This window comes from Manacus vitellinus, unplaced genomic scaffold, assembly GCF_001715985.3.
Source record: "Manacus vitellinus isolate BGI_N305 unplaced genomic scaffold, ASM171598v3 scaffold_32_pilon, whole genome shotgun sequence".
Classification (NCBI taxonomy): domain Eukaryota; kingdom Metazoa; phylum Chordata; class Aves; order Passeriformes; family Pipridae; genus Manacus; species Manacus vitellinus.
Window position 1 is genome coordinate 1,349,214 of NW_021940460.1, and position 19,232 is coordinate 1,368,445.

At 46.1% G+C, this 19,232-nt stretch overlaps 1 protein-coding gene across 3 annotated transcripts in view; it reads left to right on the plus strand.

Moving 5' to 3' along the window:
• Nucleotides 1-19,232, plus strand: part of LOC108640409 (autism susceptibility gene 2 protein-like) — a 308,558-nt gene that overhangs the window by 205,092 nt on the left and 84,234 nt on the right. Inside the window, exons 1-2 of one of the 3 annotated variants that reach the window (XR_001921156.3) lie at nt 1,077-1,268; nt 2,660-4,715. The exons of 1 other annotated variant lie outside the window; for it this stretch is intronic. Coding sequence is in view for 1 of the 2 variants with exons in the window: in XM_029961325.1 (XP_029817185.1) it covers nt 2,660-2,818 (159 nt within the window). In the remaining variant the exon portion in view is untranslated. Of the gene's footprint in view, nt 1-1,076; nt 1,269-2,659; nt 4,716-19,232 lie in introns of those variants that run through there. One more of the 3 variants, XM_029961325.1, reaches the window with a different exon arrangement.

Genomic DNA, 19,232 nt, shown 5'->3' on the forward strand with positions numbered 1-19,232 from the left:
GCATGCAGGGAGCTGGGAGATTTGCAGCCAAATGAATGTGTCACTTTAAACCAGAGTCAGGGAATTGGGCAGTGTTTCTGAACAGGCAGAAGAACAAACATCCTGACCAGTGGCTTCCCGGGATTTATTATGCATTAGTTTCATATTGATAGTGGTGGTTGGTTTGGTTTGGTTTTTTTCTTACAGATGTCCTTGCAGGTATTATTTTAAAACATGACCCTGGCAGCATCACAGCTCACCAAGTGTGACTGTAGAGGTGGGGCTGAAAAGGGGGTATCAGGAGAGAGCCTGGCTCCTGAGGACTTGCTCCAGTTCCTCGGCAGCGTTACTGCAGCTGCAGAATCGGAAAGGAGATATTTGCTTTATGCTTAAGAGGCTTTATTGTTTCTAAACTATATATAGTCCTGTAATCTTTCTTTCGATGGGGGAGGGTATTGCGGGACAGCCTCCAAAGCATCGCTACCATGCCTGGTGGGCGAGCAAGGGGTTAACGCGGCGGTGCAGGGTCCTCGGAAGGGACCAGCTCATTGTCAGAATAATGTTTAGCCAGGTGTTAATCTGTGTCTGGAGGGAAGTGCTGGAATTCATTATTCATCCCACTGGGGGAGGTCATGGTCCTGGGAGGCTGCCAGCGCCGGAGCCAGCCTCCTGGCTTTACTGACATGTGCCATTTGTGATGAATGCAGCTGAAGTCCATTTGAGGAATGCTGCTGTCAGGCAGCCAAGCTGCCAGCGAGCGGGGCTGAGCGGGGCTGAGCGGGGCTGACGGACCGGGGCCTTGATGAGCGGGGCTGAAGGAGCGGAGAGCTGAGCGGGCTGGAGCGGTGCTGAGCAACGCACCGGGGGGCTGAGGAGCGGGGCTGAGGAGCGAGGGCTGAGGAAGCGGGGCCTGAGGGCAGCGGGGGCTGAGCGGAGGGTCATGAGCGGGGGCTTCGAGGAGCGGGGGCTGAGGAGCGGGGCTGAGGAGCCGACGCGGGCTTGAGCGACGGCCTGAGAGGAGCGGGGCTGAGCCGCTCGCAGCTCCCGAGCAGGGACAGACCGCGCCGGGCGGGCAGGAGGGACACGGCAGCGCGGGCACAGCGCGAGCTTTCTCCTCGTCCTTCTCTCCCCTAAATCCTCTCGGAAAACTGCCCGCTCTGTCGGGAAGGGTGCGCTGCTCGCCGTCAGCAGGATAGGTTTGGGTTGCTTTTTGGTTCTTAACGAGGGCAGGAGGTGAGACAATGATCAAGTCGAGTTGGTTCTACGTCAAGTTCAAGCATGCAGAGAAGGTAAGTCCTGCAGGGACACTCGGTCCCGCAGCCCTTCCCCAGCGCCCCTTCCCTGGGCAGCAGCGGGGAAGTTTCCCCGCGGGTTGGTTTTCCAGGGATGAGGCTGTGCCGAAAGCCGGAGCAGCGCAGGGCACGGGCTGGGAACGTGGCAGCAACTTCAGCACGGTGCGGGTGGAGGAGAGGAGCTCGGATCTCATTCCTCCAGTGCTGCCTCAGGAAAAAAAAATAAAATAGTAGAAGTGGTAGAGATGCGTTTGTTTTCCTCGTGTGGAGCTTGAAAGGGAGGGATATTTCTGGTTCCGCGGAGCCCGTTATGTGACCTGCTTCTGCAGGGAGGTCAGTTCTTCTCTTCTTCTTTAGCAACTAAGTGTTTAATTGTCCATAATTATTACGGGAAGAAAGAAGTTGTAGCGAGATGTATTCCAAGGCTCTTTGCTGGGGGTTTACTGCGGAGTTTGCTGTATTTCCTACTGCACAGAACAGAGTGCTTTCCGTGGGGTTTTCCTTTGACACTCAGCTTCCACTTCGTGTCGCCTGCCCCTCGGTACCCAGGTGCCTGGGGGAAACGGAGGGACGGGGATGGGGAGAGGACGGACCGAGATTGCAGCGAGGACCTGCTTAACAAGGATGCATTTTCACTGGAGATCTCCCTGGAGGGTTTCCTGCCCCGGGTCAGAGGCTGGTCTGGTTGTCAGTAGTGCTGAGAAACCGTCAGTATGTGGATGTAGCTTTGCTGTTTTCTTTAATCCAGCAAAATAGGGAAAAGAGCAAGACAACTTTTTTTTTCTTTTTGTGAAAATACTAAGCAGCCTCACTATCTGTTCCCTAAACATCCTCGAGCAGTTTGCAACTTGCTGTTCTTAAAACTGAGAGGAAAGCTTACTCGTGTGCTGTTAGACTGAAATTTTCTATTCTGGCAAATAGTCCCACACTGATTTATTTCTTGTCTTTGTGCCTCAAGTTATACTGCATATATATTTCATTTAACAAGAAGCATTTATATTTCATTTAACAAGATTGTCCTATCATTCATCCCAGGCTGCAAATAGCATATTTAACAGTCTCAGATGTAACTTCCATTTTTGTTTGGTTTGGGCAGTCTCAAAAAGGCTGCAAAACCCACATTATTAGGCATTTATATATTATCTCCTTGATGTTTCTCTACTATAATTCCATGTTCTTTAAATCATATCTGCCCTATAAATATCTATATCAAAACAAATCACCTCAGCATATTTACCATATGGAAGTTCCTGGAAATAAAAAGCTAAGGAAATTGGTAGTTATTTGCCAGTGGGTGAAGCTGGCTATTTGAAACTCATGGGGATTTCTCTTTCTTTCACATTTTGTGATTCAGTTTCTTCTTTTCTGTTTTTTTTTCTTTTTCATAGCCCTTGCAGTTCATTCAGAAAGCCCTCGAGTCCCTGAACACAGCAGATAATGTTCCTGCTTTGCTGTCACCGGGTGATTCTCTGTGTGTGTTACATAACCTGTCATACCAGCTTTGTCAGAGACAGATATTTTTGAGATCTACAACCTGGGAAATTTGATCATGGATGAAATCCAGGAAACCCATTTAATCTGTATTCTTAGAGTTACTTGTGCTTTTACAAGACTTTCTTCCGATTCACCAGGGAAGTTGCCAAGTCTGTTCATCTGTTGGGGGGGGGGGAATCCCCAAACCATAATGCACACACTTAGGAAGACAAAAACTGAAGTGCATGCCTGGTCTTTTATTGGATTTCCTGTGTGATAAGAGACTGTTATCCATTTGGGTTGAAGTGGGGGTTTCTTAATGGGAGACTCAGGAGAAATTTTGGTCTTGGCTATGAGGTGGGCCTGTCCCTCTCACTGAACACAGGATTTTGTGTCAACGTTCTTATTGTGGCTGGGGCTTGTTCTGCATTAGCTTCAAGTCTTGTCTGCCTGTGAAAGTTGTACTAGTATGGCTTGGGTGTGAATTGACACTGAATGTATTAAACTGGTGCAGTTCTCTGGCTGGGCTCTCTGGGTACACACTCTGTCAAACAAGTGTTTCTGTGATAGTGTAACCACAGTGGCTTAAAAAATTAGGTCAAATTCTTTTGCAACTTCTCTGTGTTGTCAAGGTTTTAGAAATTGGGTTTATGTGAGCTAAGCTGAAGAACCTTTGAAATTCTCAAACCAGCTTTTTATGGCAGTTTGTCTAAGTGGATTTAGAATCTCACTTGGAGATGCAGTTTCTCCTCTTCAGCTGACACAAGTGTGGGCTGCTGCAGGAATGAGTGCTCCCACTCCCAGTTGTCAGCAGTAGTGTTTGTGCAGCCACCTGGGGAAGTGACCCAACCCAAACTGGAGGGGTTTTATTCCTTTTTTGGGCTGGCTTTGTTTTCAGGCAGGTCAGATGTGTCCCAGCTCACCACAAGTGTACAGCAAGGTGTACCTGGGAATACCTGGGTGAGTGTGAGTAGAAAGGACAGTGATGTCTCTCCTGGCAGCAGCCTGTGAAAATTAAATTAAGTTTACTCTCCCCATGTGGAAGTGTTACATAATCTCTGTTTAAGGCAGGTCATTTTAGGTTAGGGAAAGGTTGTGTCTCTGCCCTGCCGTCAGTGCAGTATCTCGGTTAATCAGAACTGGAGCTGCTCTTCCTGTGTGTGCTGCAGTGCTGACATGGCACTGCTCCCTCCTAATTCTCTTCTAAAGAAGTTCATTGACATTTTTATTAGCTGGCTGGCTTTGCTGAAGTTGATGTCCTTGCCTCTGGCCATCACAAATATTTTCTTTTTTTTTTTTTCTTTTGATTTACTTCGGAAGATGTTGAGGTCTGAAGACCCCACTGTGATAAAGCATATATATTTATATACATGTCAGAGGTAACTCTGCAGGTAGCTTTTATATTGTAAAATATTCCTTCCCATATAAATTGTCAACCTGTTTTATTCTCTTGGCATCACTGCACTTTCCTGCCATAAACTGTTCTATTGATTGGGTTTGAACGCTGCTCATCCTGTTTGGATTATCTGCAGCCTCTGCAGACAGATCTGAGCCAAGGTGTGCTGATGTAACTTGCCTGAGCTTCAGAGATTCAACCCTCATGGGTCTTCTGGGAGCTTCCAAAGTCATTGGGTCCACCTGGCACCTTGACATCTCTTAACCAGTTAATTTTAGGTTACCTGCCTGCTTGTGCAGAGGCTGGTTTGTACTGGTGGGCAGTGGTCACGCAGCTGCAACACAAAGCCTGCAAAATGGTCTTCAGCTGTCTTTGGATGCTCACCTTTTATCCTAAAGACATGTTGGAACTGGAAACAGAAGAGAGAGGCATTGGCTGTATTGATGTGTTTGCTCAAGTCATCCAAACGTTTTTTTTAAGTTGTGTAAACAAGCACTATAAACCCTTTCACAGCAATGTATTTTTAGTTGTGATTAAAATAATAATAAAACTAGCTAAAGTAGAAATCCACACGATTTCATCTTTGAGTCTGCTATCATGTTAATTGCTAACATTCTGAAACACAAACTAAAAGGGAGCCTACTGGATAAACCCCAAAGTTTTTATGTTAACCCTTTCAGAGATCTAATATGAGGTCGTTTGGCCACGAGCCACTTTCACACAATACCCGTATTCAGCCTGAGTGCATTTACACTGGAATTAAAATTCAAAAGCTCCATGCAAATAATAGTGCTGACACTAGGAAATCAGTTTGATCTGAGGGGGAAAGAAAAAAGGCAAACTCTTGGAAAATCTATGAACTTCTAGAAAGTGTGGGAGATGTGTGGAGAGAGGCAGTGTGAGTGGGCAGTCTGGCTTCACGTGTTGCTGCCTGGGTGGGAGGGAGCTTATGGGCGAAGCTGGAGGACTTGAAAGGTTTTGCATTGTCCTTGAAAAGCCCTGTCCCTTGTTTGAGGTTCATTGATAGATATTGCTGAAGTGAAGCTGAATTTTCCTGTTCCCAGCAGTGCCCAAGGGAGAGAAGTGCTGTATTTCTAGCTAGAAAATTAGATTAAAACACCCAGTACCTAGATCCAGGGTGCATTCATTTCATCCTCTCTTATAAGACTCTCACTGCTCTGAAAGGCAGTTTACAGTTTTGACAGCTAAAATAAAAAGCCTGAAGGACAAGCAACCACTTTAAATGTTAGAAGGGCTTCATTTCCAGCAGAAAGATTTCAATTACAGTAATTTTCCTCCAGTAAGTACAAAGAGGTAAATGGAACCCCTGTTTCAAATGTTAAACTCACAGACTACATTATTACCAGTTGTACTTTGAAAGTAAAGGATAAAGCCAATCTAAATCAAAGCCCTGATTCCAAATTACTTTTTAAGAGTATGATGAGGTCTGCACCCGGTAATTCAGCCACTCTGCATTGAGCAGCACAGAGCACATCAAATGTGACTTCCATTAGACCGTGCTGCTCTTCTGGGGGGATCCAGGCAGGAAGCACTGAGAGCTGCATCTTGAAAGGGCTGCTCTGCAGCTGGAGATTCAGGAGTTGGCTGTCCTTTTAGAGAATTTAGGGTGGGTTTTTTTCGCCCCTGACTCTGCTCGTTATTTGTTGTGTCCCTTTTAACAGTAATTTGACAAAGGTTTGGTTGTTTATCTCCTGTGTGGCACAACCTCTTCTCCCTCCCGCTCCCTGCATCAAGGTTTTTCATCCGAGACCACTTCCTCCCCTTGCTGGGGTGGGGAACACATTTTCAGCAGTCCGTGGTTTTGAGGCCAGATACTGAAATGTGCACAGTGTTTGCATAATGCAGTGGCTCTAAAGAGCCTGATAGCCAAGGTGATAAATCAGTCTGGTGACCTGAGCTCACCGAAACATTCATTTTCCCTGGAATGATGAACTCCTCCAGAAATCTGTACCCACGGCTGGATGGAGTCAGGGATAACTGCCTGAGTCGGTGGCTTTCTGGGTCAGACCTATGCCCAGAAGCACCTGAGGAGCAGCAGGGATTTAACCAGCCTGCTCCTAGGGCTGCTCCCTGTTCCAGTGGCACTGAAACCCCTCCTTGCTGGTGCCTGAGAGGTGGGTACCCACCTGGTTTTGCTCCAAAAGTGTTCACTGGAGATAATTGTGCTAATTTTATTTATTTATCTTTGCTACTTGTTTTCCTTGTTGCTTTGTAGATGGATTTTTGCAGGTGTGAAATCAGATGTTGATCCTTAAACTGGTGGGAACGATCAGCAAAGGGTTGTGTCTTCCTGAATTACTCAGCACAGACACCTGGTTCACTATTTTTATCATTTTTAGCTGCTGAAATTTTTTTGCTTTCCTGCCTATGACTATTACAAGTTTGCAATTTTTTTTAGTTGTGTTGCAACTGTGACTGCCAGCGTTTTAGGGAAATGAGTGAAATTCATCATTTTATGTGCTTGGGAACAGAGATTGGGCCTAATGAAGGAAAATAGATGTAGGAATTTAATTTACTTGTAAATATGGATTATTATAAATCATAAAATGATGGAATGGTTTGGGTTGGGAAAGACCCTAAAGATCATCCCATTCCACCCCCTGCCATGGGCAGGGACACCTTCCACTAGACCAGGTTGCTCCAAACCCTGTCCAGACTGGCCTTGGACACTTCCAGGGATGGGGCAGCCACAGCTTCTCTGGGCAACCTGTGCCAGGGCCTCCCCACCTTCCCAGGGAAGGATTTTATCCCAACCTCTAATGTGCCCTTGTGCTTCAGGAGCCTGTGCTCACTTGGACTCAGCTCTTGTCCCACCTGGTTTGGCTGAGTGACCCTGTGATTGCCATTAAGCCCCGTCACAGACCTGCCTTGCTGCGTGTTCTGGCCTTTTATTATTGCATTTTGATGTTATCTGGCCTTTCTGCCAACACAAAGAGGTCAGAGGACGGTAGGTGGTTGCTGGTGGTGGGTGCAGCCTGCACAGCTGCTGTGCTTTGCTCGAGGCTGGCAAGGGGGTCTGAGGACGTTTTTCCCTTCTTCCAGCCTCAAAGGCCAGGTTGGGCTGGAGCACCAGCACTGAACGTGGGCTTTGTGTCTCCGTGGCCTGGTGGAGCCCAGAGAAAGCAGGCAGGGCTGAAAGCCAAGGATGAAATGCCATCCACCCCTGTGCAGTGTCCAGCCCCAGAGGGATGGGAGGTGGGCTCCCCACGTGTGCCCAGGGCCAGGCTGCCCCTCGGCTTTCATCTGCTCCCAGGGCTGAGTGAAGTGCAGCCAGACCTCCCAGGAGGAATAACATCCTGCCCCGTGAGCCATGTGCAGGTCCCTGCTCAGGCCTGCTCCCCCTCCTTCTGGCTGCACTTTCTGTTAAATTGAAAGCAGTGGATGGGCCCTGGAGTTGGCAGGCAGGCTCTGTTTGTTATATTCTCCACCTGGCCTTACGGTCATGAAGGGAGCTCTGAGTGCTGAGCATTTAGGGCAGAACACGGGAGATTGCTGGGCTTTGTAATGTTTACTTATTTATCTTGATTTAAACTGATCTTGCTCCAGTTCTGCCAATTGTTTGGACTTGGACCTGTTCTTGGGAAAACTCTTGTGTGATTTTGGATAGGGGCATTTAACTAAGCTGTTAAATCTTCCTGATTTCTTTCAGTGCTGCAAGCTGAACATTTGCAGTTTGCTTTTTGCTCTAAATGGTTGTCACTAAGGGCCTCTAAGTTTGCTTGGCTTTGCTGGGAATATGGTAGAGATTTAAAGGCCTTTTTCTTCCTTGAATCCGGGGCAGTTGTGGCATCCTGTGTGACAGGATGACTCAGGGGCTGCTCCTGCCTGGACAGGATTTGGGAGCGCTGTAGGAAGTCCAAGCACCACCCGCTTTCCCCGTGATTTTTCTCGCAAAGGGAGTCACTGGAGCAGAACTATTTAAACATCTCAATGTCACTTCATGATCCTCCCACTTATAAGTGGGAATAGGTGGTGTTTTTTTCCAACTGGAGCTATTTTTTGGACAGCTTTGTCTTCAGTACAGTTTGGGATCTAGACGTGAAACTTTTCCATCTTTAGTTCTTATTTTTTGCACGTGAGACTAAGATGAACTGAATACCAATGGGAATAGTCAGTGGCAGATAAAATAGCAAAGAGGGAAAAAAAGCCCTGTTACATTCTTCTGATGTAAATTTTTAATCAAATGTATTTTCTTCTGTTAAGCAACTTTTACAGCCCACTGCACAAAACATACAACCAAAAACCTTTGCACAATGAACTGCATGTAATAGGCTAGCAATGCATCCATTACACGTTTTTAGGTCTGTAATGCATTTAAATCCATTTTTGTGTGCACGGCAGTGTAGCCTTCAAAAGATAATTAGAATTTGCTCAGTCTTGCTTTCATAGTTCCTTAGGTTTTCTTTGGATTACAGTGCTTTGGAGAGCTTCATTAGAAGTGGTCTTTTCTGTAACAAGAAGGAAATACAATTTGAATACATTAGAAAATACAGCTCTCAATACCTTAGAAAGCTGGAAGCTTTGTATCAAAATTTCTAAAATGACTGTACAGCCATTGGTATGAGTGAACACCGTTTTTCAGCACAGCTGGATTGAAGAGCTGGTAGATGTAGAATAGGTTGTAATAGCAGTGATAATTACATTAAATAACAGTTCTCAATCTGAATAATAAGAGGTGAGTTTTGTAGCAGGATGTGGATGTAGCAGTACCCTTTTTACTGGTGACCAGACTCAGCACTTGTCATCACCATTTGTGTGTCTTCTATATGAGGACTCCTCCCAGGGGGCCCTCATTTATACACCCAGGTCCTGCCCTGGCCTCCCCACTGGCCAGTCAGGCCTCCAAGCAGTCCTCTGCCTCCATTTCAGCATACCTGTTCTAAATTTCCCAAGCCACCTCTGTTTCAGGACTCCAGCTCCCCTTTGGCATCTCCACACACTGCTGGGCTGGACCTTGCTGAACTCTACTCCAGGGTGCAGTGAGACTGCTACTGGTTGTAGCAATCCTGGCAGTATTGGAGGCATCTGAAAAAGTGTTGTTCTTTGTGGTTTGGTAGAATCACAGAATGGGTTGGGTTGGAAGGGACCTTAAAACTCGTCCTGTTCCACCCCCTGCCATGGGCAGGGACACCTTCCACCCAAGCCCAGGGTGTCCACAAGCCCCCGTCCAAAACCTGGCTTGGACACTTCCAGGGATGGGGCAGACCACAGCTTCTCTGGGCAACCTGTGCCAGGGCCTCCCCACCCTCACAGGGAAGGATTCCTTCCCAATATCCCATCTACCCCTACTCTGTCAGTTTGAAGCCATTCCTCGTTGTCCTGGCACTACATGACCTTGGACATAGTCTCTCCATCTTTCCTGTCGGCTCCTTTGGCTACTGGAAGGCTGCAATTAGGTCACCCCAAAGTCTTCTCCAAGCTGAGCAATTCCAGTTCTCTCAGCCTTTCCTCACAGCAGAGCTGCTCCATCCCTCTGATCATCTTGATGCCCTCCCTTCTGGGGGGATTGGCCAAGCAGGGTGTGCTTTCCCCAGGAGCTGGCAGGCACTGGGGTTTGCCTCAGGCTGGGGTGGTGTGGGCAGAGCTCTGCCCTGGGGTGGCAGGAGGAGGTTCTGTGGTGCCACCAGAGAACAGGAGTGTGCAAAGCCCTTGTCTTGGGTGATGAGCTGTGGTGAGATCTGCTGTGTGGGAGGGACCCTTCTGGGGCTGAGGAGGAAGCACAGGCTCAGGCATTGCTGGGCACACAGAAATGCAGAGGAATTCCTTTGAAATGCTCTTTGGGGCCCAACTTCTGACTTGTAGGCCTGTGGTATGATCACACTGTAACCAGTAACATGTAGGTACTTGACAGATTAATATTCAGGACACAGTAGATGAGAGAAACTGGCTGGGGGAATGTCACACACAATCTGTTCTTTTAGACTTGCTCTCTGTTTTGAAGCTAGATTCACTAATTCTGTAGATGGGAATTAAAAAAAAAAAATCAAAAAAAAATCTATGGGCTTACTCTGATTTTTAAATTTTTTATTTTCCCCTCCTGGACTTCATTTGCCTGAGGGCTAGTTCTGCTCTTTAATTATTTAAGAACTGGGTTTTGTTTACAGTTTGTAATAAAACTGATAAAAGATTAACAAGGTGCTTGTGAATCATTTTAAGCAAATTAAAGCTTTGAAGACTTACAACAGCAAATATTTGAGAATTGTAAAGCAGAAAAAATAAGAACAGATCAGATAAGATAATCAAGTATTGGATTCGTTTGGGAGAAAAAACATCTTGTTTGCAATCTGATGTGAGAGCAGCATTGTCTGCTCTATCAAATATTTATGGGTGCTTTTAGCAAATTTGAAGACACTGGTTATATGAAGCAGCACCAGGCATGTTAAAATACTGTTTTATTACAGTGTAGGGTAGGTGCATGGATAGAGCATGGCTTGGAGGAGGGATTCTGAGTGGAATTACAGGTGTCTAAGTTCCCCCTAGTATCAAGCTTGTGCCAAAGCACATGTACCTTGTGCTGCATTTAGGGACTCTAGTGACCCTTCCTCAAACAGTCCTAATGAAATCACGGACTCTGAGCTGATTTCCATGCAAGAGTGAAATTAGGGAGGTTCTAACTCAATTTCTGTGCAAGAAAGAGATCTTGGGGTTTTATCGATATTTCCTTCTAAACATCAATACGTTGCTCAGTAGTGGTAAAAAAGACTAACCTACTAAAATTAGGGAATGTACTAAGAGTGGAACAAGGAACATTGCTATGATGGAATAGAAATTCCTGATTTGACCCTGTCCTGGACTCGTGCTGCTCTCCTCATCCCCTCTCCAAAGACTTGCAGACATCAAGTGCTCAGCAAAGAGCTACAGGGCTGTTCAGAGGTGTCAAACTGCCTCTGTGTGAGGAAGAACTAAACAAACTAGAACCCTTCAGCTGTGTGAATAGGTAGAGGAGATGTGACAGAGGTCTGTGAAATCAGGCAGGACACAGGGAGGATGGGAATTGTTCATTGCCTTCCGACACAAGCACTTGGAGACATCAAAGGAAGTTGATGTCAAAGCCAGGTTGAAGGAGAGCAGATGTAGGTGGTTCTTTGGGAAGGTGTTGACCAGTGCAACTGGTTGCCAAGGAAATTGTGAATGCTTAAAGTTTACATTGCTTCTGGGAAAGTGGACAAATTAATGGAAAAGAAATCAATGGATTGCCACTGAGCAGGCAGGAACCCCATTGGGAGCTCAGTGAGCTGGAAGTGACTGGAGGTGGAAGCAAGGGGGAAAAATGCAGGTATATAAATAGAGGGAGACAGGAGTATTATATTTACTTAGCCTATTTTTGTTCTCTTCCTTTGGACACCCATTTATGTACACTGTTGGAAAGAGGATGCTGAGCAAGCTGAGCCTTTGATCTGGCCCAAGGCAGCCCTTCTCTGTGCTGGTGCCACTGAGGCAGCTCTTTCTGAAACATCTTGTCTTACATGATGACTGCTGTATAAAATGGGTGTTTTCCAACACCCACCGAGCTCAGCTGCTGTGGATTTGACTGTGGTTGTTACCTTGAAACAAAGGCACATCACATGGTGATTACAGTGTGGTATTAATAGCTGGATTCCTGATTTTTTGCTGATAAAGCTCTGGGTCTGGGAAGAGGAATCTCCACTTCTATGAGCTTCATTTTCTCCATCCATAAAATGGGCATGAAGGCACATGTGTTGTCAGGAGTATTATCTATGCAGCATTTTGGGAAGAATTACAATGGACTTCTTTGAAGCTATTGGACAAGATACAGAACCAAGAGAAGGCAAGCAACATTTTTATTGCAGTGTCCCCAGAAAAGTTTGAAGAGGGTGAATTATTGCATTTCAAGGCTCTTCAGCACCCCAGTGAAAAATCAGGACAAACCTTTAGGCCTAAATTATGTTCACAATTGAATGAGGTGACAGGAAACTTCTGGGGCAGATGAGGAGAGTCAGAGTCTAATTAAATGGTGTAATTTTATTCCTGTGGGGATGAGCTGTGAAAGCCAACACGGTAACACTGTAGGTTCAAAGGTCTGTGTGTAGATCCTAATCTGCTTAAAAGATGGGGTTGAATTTCACTGACTGTATCAGAAACTCGAGTTCAGTAACTAAATAGTTCCTTTCTTGAGCATCCAAATATAAACTGTGAGAGAAGGCAGAGCAGCTTAAAGGAGGTGAATTAAGCTCTGCCTGTGCACAAATGATAGAAACATTTTAAAAGCTCTGTAGCTGGTCTTTCCCCCCTTTTTCAGCTGGCATCACTGCGTGACTTTGATGGCAGCTCTGACATACCTTGTTAGAGTTGTGCTCCGAGGCAAACATCTCATCTGTAGGTCTCAGCAATGATTTTGATGTCTCCTTTTTCCTTCCCCTGTAGCTGATGTTTCTGCTTTGCTCTCCACTCCTGCAAATGAATTCCACCCAGGGTGGCGGGGCTGACGTCGGTGTCGGGACAGGGCAGCGCGTGCCCGTCTCGGGGAGCAGGGGCTGCACGTGGGTTCAATTACTCTGTAGCTTTATTCAAGCAGGATTTGTAGCTCCCAGTGTTCTACACAATACAGATGTTAGAGATGAACAGATAGTGATTCTATTTCCTTGTTTAGTGTTCTGTCATTCCTGTGTTGTGATCAATCTTTGTCCAGCCTTCTTGACACTTCGCTTGTGTTCGGTGTGTTCCCCCGACTGTCAATGACCTCCTTTAAAAGCCTCGGATCTGTTCCATCTGGTCCCAGGAACTTGGCAGCTTGCGTGGCGAGCAATAGCTGTTGGTTTTTTTTTCCTGTGAGTGCTAGTACAGAGAAGTCAATTCATGGCTAAAAAGATTAAAATCCCTAAATCAGAAAAGCTGGAAAAAATATAACAATTGCAACTCTGCCAAGGAAGTGCTTCTTGTTGGATTAAAAAATCTTATGACAAGTTGAAAGAGAGAGATTTGGAAGGGTAATTCAATTCTGTTGTCAATCCAGGAGAGCTAAAGCTGAAACTGTGTTAGAATACATTAACAGCACTGCCTGGACAGAGAAGATCAACTGCCTCTCAGAGGCAATTTCAAGCTGGTTTCTATTCTGCCTCAGTTTATGACCTGGTTTGGATTTCCTGACCTCAATGTCTCTGAGGTTCATCGCCTGCTCTGGTCAGAAAAGGTTTCTGCTTGCATGTCCAGAGGTCCTTCTGAAATAAACTGTGTCCTGCTGCAGTTGAAATGGGGAGTGGGAGCTGAAATGGAAAGGGGTCAAGCTGGCAAGTTTGGAGAGAGAGAGAGGCATCCATATGGAACGTTGGAGGTGTTACGTATTCCTTACACGCCAAGGAAGCATCCCCTGTTCTTGTCGGGGATTGGCAGCAGTTGGGCACAGAGCTGCAGCTCTCCAGGATAAGGTCTCTGGGTGGTGGGAGGAGAGAACAGCTTTTACCTTCTGGGGATGGCCCCGAGGGTGGGTGTCAGTGCCTTGGGTCTGCTGTTGGGGTTATGCTCCTGGGGATTGTGTGAAACCTTGTAGGAAGGGCAGCACTTTGCAGCAGGGTGGTGCCATCAGCCCACCCCTTCCTGCTGGTTCCTGCTCCTGCTGGTGTACTCATCAGCTTCCCAGACTTTTTTTTCCCCTTCCTTGTGAAAAAAGGAGAAACCAAAGAACCAAAATCATGTCCCTCCTTGGCTCAAGGTACAGGTCGAAGTTTTGTTGTTTTGTCTTGGAAAAGGGGCTTGCTCAGTGCTCAAATATCACTGTGGTGTGTTAGTGAGTGAAATTGGGAGCACAAAATCCTGTTTTTCTTCTCAGCACAGACAGAAGATGATAGAGAGAGATGTGGGTCCTTCCACTGTTCATGGAGGGAGATTACTGAAAGAGATACTGCTTGTGACCTCATCTAATTAGTTACCTCTGAGACCAGTAGAAGGTATAAATCTAAATCTCTAATAAATCTAAAAAAATACTAGATTTACTGAAAAGTGATCCAAAAAGTACCCTGGCATAATGGCCCATAGATTTTATATTGCATTCTTTGTGCCTTGTAGTTTTGTGTGGGGTCAGGACACGGGTTAATATAAAAGCTCAGTCCTTTCAAAGACACCTCTTTGTTAAACCCACGTCTCTCCTGGCTTTAGGCAGTGGACTGATTACATGGATATCTTACACAATCCTGAGAAATATTTTAAAACAATTAGTTATGGATGTTTGATGGGACCACCTGCCTTGGGAGGTACTTCAGCTGATTGCTGTAGGGCACTAGGTTGTGAGTGACCCGTGTGGGGTCCTGCACTAGAAAGGGGAGGGATAGTGAGAGTTCTCTTAAAAACTCATAGGTTCAAAATCAGAGTAAAGTTTCCCTTCTCATTCTGGGCAATTCAGACTTGGATCTTTTCTCCTCTAACTTCAAGCCTGTAAATATGTCTGAATTAGGAATTTCATCTCCTTAAGGTCCCTGGGTCTGGTAGGAGAGAAATGAGCCCACTCCAGGGCCTGAATGCTTTTTGAAGGTTCCCGATTTTCCTTGAGAGTGCACAGCAGCCCAGGCAATGAGGCCTCTAGGTTAGTTGTTTGATTTGAAGACTTATTTCTGGGTAGGTGAAATCTTGCATCCCTGTGCAAGAGGGATATTTTTTAATTTCTCCCTCTCCAAAGGGTGACCAGGTTAGGAATGTTGGAGACACTGGGATGCTCAGCTACTGTGGGGGCATCGATTGGCTTGTCTGCCTCCAACACAGGGAGCAAGTGTCTGTTCAAATATTCTGAGTGATCCTTTTCCATGAAAATGAACAAGCACCTACAGATGTTCCTTGATCACGAGTCTGGCAGCTTTACACTTGTGTTATGTTGTTTTTACCCAAAGCAGCACTTGCAGGACCCCAGGACAGTCAGAGCCCGACTGCAGCCACACTTGGCACCGTGTGCGGTGACACAAGGCCTGCCCTGAGAGCTTGGCAGCTGAAAGGGCCTTACAGGACAAGGCTGTTCACAACACTGAACAAATATAAACCAGCAAGTCTCTCAGGGATGGAAGTGACTGCTGGAAGTGTGGATCACTGTCCAAACTGCACAGTCAGTGGCGGGGGGAAAGCTGGCTGTGACTGCAGGTCACCCATGGAGCACTGGGATGGTGCTGGGCTCATCCTGCCCTCCTTCCCTGCTCTCAAAATGAGCAGTCCTGGCACTCAGCACATCACTGGGCACTGGATTGCAAAAGCTTTGCATCTCTGAGACCAGGGGTATAAATATACAAGGAAATGTGTGAGCTCTAACAGTCCAGCATATCCTTTGCTGTCACATCAATTCTTTCATCCTCTTCAGCTGAAAAAGTCAAAACAAAGCCTGTGTCTCAACAGAGTCAGTGCTCAGTATTGACCTGGGGAGAGTTGCCTGCAGAGTTGCAAACTGATTTTTATCATGGCCATAGTCAAAACTCAAAAGATTTGTGTAGAAGTGTCTGTGTGTGGGCACATTTATACGTGTAATGTAATACTTCTAGGTTTAAACATTGCATGTAGTGTTTAATATACAATTACATAGACATGCAATACTTCTAGGTTTAAACATAGACAGACATAGGTACAGCATTGATTGGATCTGTATGATTTTGATATGGAGACTAATATTTTTCCACTTTGGCACAATTCACTGAGGTGTGTATATAAGAAAACAGCAGTAACCTTAAATTTCCTTCAACAATCCTGACTCACTCAATCAATGCAGTGAAAGCCAACGTGTCTGGCTGGAGATGCACTAGTTAGGTGCCTCGTGAGCATTGCAAAGGCTGGGAGGCATGATAGCAACCTGGGAATTTCATGGAGACCTTTTCTGATATGTGCTTCTGTTTTGTGGCAGAGGAATTTTTGTATTATTCTATAGATGTTCTTAGTCTGGATTAGGGCTTAGCTAAAATCAAAATTGTGGAGCAGCTTCATCAGTATGTTTACTTATAGACAGATCCTTGCATCTTCACAAGACTGATGAATGAGTTAAGCTTTAAGGGATCAGTGAGAAACAGATGCCCCGATTCCCTGCGTGATGTTGAATATTACACCAAGCATGTATTTGCATCTTTTGATGCCTGACTGAAGATCTAGCTGGGGTGTTTCTGTATGGCTGCACTGGCTTCACTGTGGAAGTGTTACCTAAGTCTGGTTAATGAGCCGAAGCCGTGTTCGCCTCCTGGAGCTTTCCTGAGAACGCCCCAGACCTTGTCCTCATTTTGTCAGTTTATTGATGTGATCACACACAGCCACAATACACAGTCCCAGCAGAATGTACACTCACAGTGGCAACCAGACAGCAGCAGGTTTATGCCATCAGCTAAGGATGAATTTTTAAGTGAATAACAATGGTATTGTATCCTGACAGACCCACGTCTGTCATACAATTAATCTATTCCTAAAATGAGGGAATGCCTCCTTTTGCATGTAAGAGCACCACTCTAGAAGCCTGAGGGACTTGCCCAGAGAAATGTTACAAACTAAGGTGAGGGTGAGGTTGTATCTTGGGTTTGGCCAGGTCAAGTTTATCTTTCATTTCAGAGGGGTCAGGGTTTGGCAGTGCCTCATCTGGGCACACACAGTCTCTGTCCAAGGCAGACTCTCCTCTCAAAAAAAACACAGTGGTGGTTGTGTTGTCATTAATGGTGGTTGTGTTGTCATTTTTCCCCTTCATTAGATCAAATACAGGAGCAAATAATCTGGAGCACAAGGCCCTCCTTTCCCGGTGGAGCTGGAGACGTTCCCGCAGCTGGGCGCAGGCACTGCCGTGTGCTGGAGGTGTCCTGTCCCACCAGGCAGGGCAGGACCTCTGGGGGTGGGTTGGTGCTGGCTGGGCTTCTCTGGCAAGAGCCCTGACAAACAGATTTCCCTACTGGAAAATGGCATTAAATTAAATAGGTATCAGCCTGCTACTCTGAGAGCTGAATGTCAGTGCTAATAAACCAGAGGCTCCATCTTTCCCAAAGGACCTTTGGAATCAATTGAAAGCTGCGTCCTCCATCCCCCTTTCCCAGCGGGGAAATGTTACTCTGCTGCTGTGCCACTTTGTGTCCTGGGAGTGAGCAGAGACTCCCAGCACACCGTGCTGATTGACAGGATTGCTCCCAGCACTGGGAGGAGAGGAAGTGACCTTAAACACCGGGGTTGTGGTTCTGTTTTGACTGTAAGAAAATGCTTCTTTTTTCCCCCCTTTCCTTTTTTAAAACATTTCCCTACCAGCTTGGCTTTCTATTCATCTGTATGTATTTTTTTAAGGTCTTAACTCCTTCCCGCCCTGAGGTGGAATTAGATAAGCTTTGAACACAGTTCAATGTCATTTGTTTAAAAAAAAAATTAAAAAAAAAAAAGAAAATAAAAAAAGAGAGAGAGACTAAAGAAAGAAAGGTGACCTTGCAAAGTTGCCTGTAGAAAAAGATCTCTCTTATCATGAGCCTAAAGTAATTAGCTTTATTTTTGGTGTTGCCTTATATGAATTGTTCATGCATCTCAGCTGGCTGTGGAAATGCCTAATGACAGCCTGAATGTGCTTTCCAGGCAGGTTGGCCACTGCCTGTGAGTGGCTGTGTGGGTGCAGGAGTTTGCTTTTCCCCATGGAATGTTCACAGAGCACTCACCCCCTTCTGCTGGGGAATGTTGGTGCCCTCTGTGGTCAAGTCTCTGTGGTCAGGGAGGATCCTGCATCAGTAAGCACAGGCCACTGGGCAAGAAATCATAATGTAAAAAACCATCACTCTCTTGGTATCAATGCAACAAATTTTTCTTGCCCATCTTGCTCTTAAATGATGTTGAAGTTACTGCTTCACGTGGCAGATGGGCAGAAAGGATGCCTTGCTGCATTTCTGTGGTCGTTCCTTTCCGTAGCCAGTTGAAAACTCATTCCTGGCTGAGATAGGGATGTCAGTGGATGTGTGTGCAGTGTGGCAAAGAAGTGTTTTTCCTGAGGAGGTGGTTTGAGTCCTTTGGCTCCTGTACAGGTGCCCAGGAGGAGGGTGGACAGAAGTGGCTGCTTTGAGATGACTCTCTGGTGACGTATCCAATGTAGATGCTTCTCTTCCCTCCGTGTGGCAGTCATTCCTCAGCTCTTGAATCAGGGGACTTGGATTTGGGTGGTGCCTCCTCACCTCCTCTGGAACACCAACCCCAGCCCCCCTTTGGCTCTGTTACCAGCTGATGTTCCCCCAGCACAGAGCCCAGCTGTCCCCCAGGGAGAGGTGACTGACTGTGGGTGAGGTGTGCTGATGGAGGTTGGAAGGAATGCTGCCCCTGTTTGCTCCTTGGCTCTCAGTGATGTTGAAAAGTTCCAAGATGTGGCTGTTGCTCTCCTGTTACTAATGGCATAAATTCAGCAATTACTTTAAGCAACAGTGAAAACGTAAATGCAGATACTGTTGTGCAGGCTTGGCCAAAGCACTTGGCTTTGGTGTGGCTGAGCTGTGTAACCTATTTCTGGGTGTAATTACCTTCCCTGTTATCACTGTGGCTGTTAGGGTACAACATAATCAGGTTTTGGCACAAGATAGTGCTTTGTGTCTGCAAACCCTCTGGTCTAATCAAGAGGGAGGATCAGGCTGTAGCAGGTTCATGGGCTGTCGTGTGAGCTGCTCCAGACTGATGGAAAGGAGAGGATGCTCAAACCAGAACAGCAGTGTGAGAGTTCTGAGCCTTAAATTTCCACAGAATCAAACATTTGAGGTGATACAGAGGCAGTCTGTGGGCAAAGAAAAGTTAACTGTGAATTAAGTGCTGTGTAGAACGTGAGAGAATAGGTCAGTGTCTCAAATCCCCCTTTCTGACATCTGTCCCTCTGACTGTGGCAGTTCTGGTGCCAGCAGAGGGAGGTCATGGGAGGCAGATGTGGGATAATCTCTTCTTCCCCTTAAATCTTCTCCTGGTTTAAACCCTCAGAACAAGCCTTAATAGCCTTCTTAATGGGTGAAGTTCATTGAATTCTGCTTGGATTATGGCTTGTTCCACTTGGTTTGATTAGGTTCAGCAAGGAATTGGGAACAAACTTCAGAGCGACTCATTTTGAATCGGGAATGAGATCAGAACAGGCTCTGATATGTATTACTCTGAAATGCAAAACATTGGTC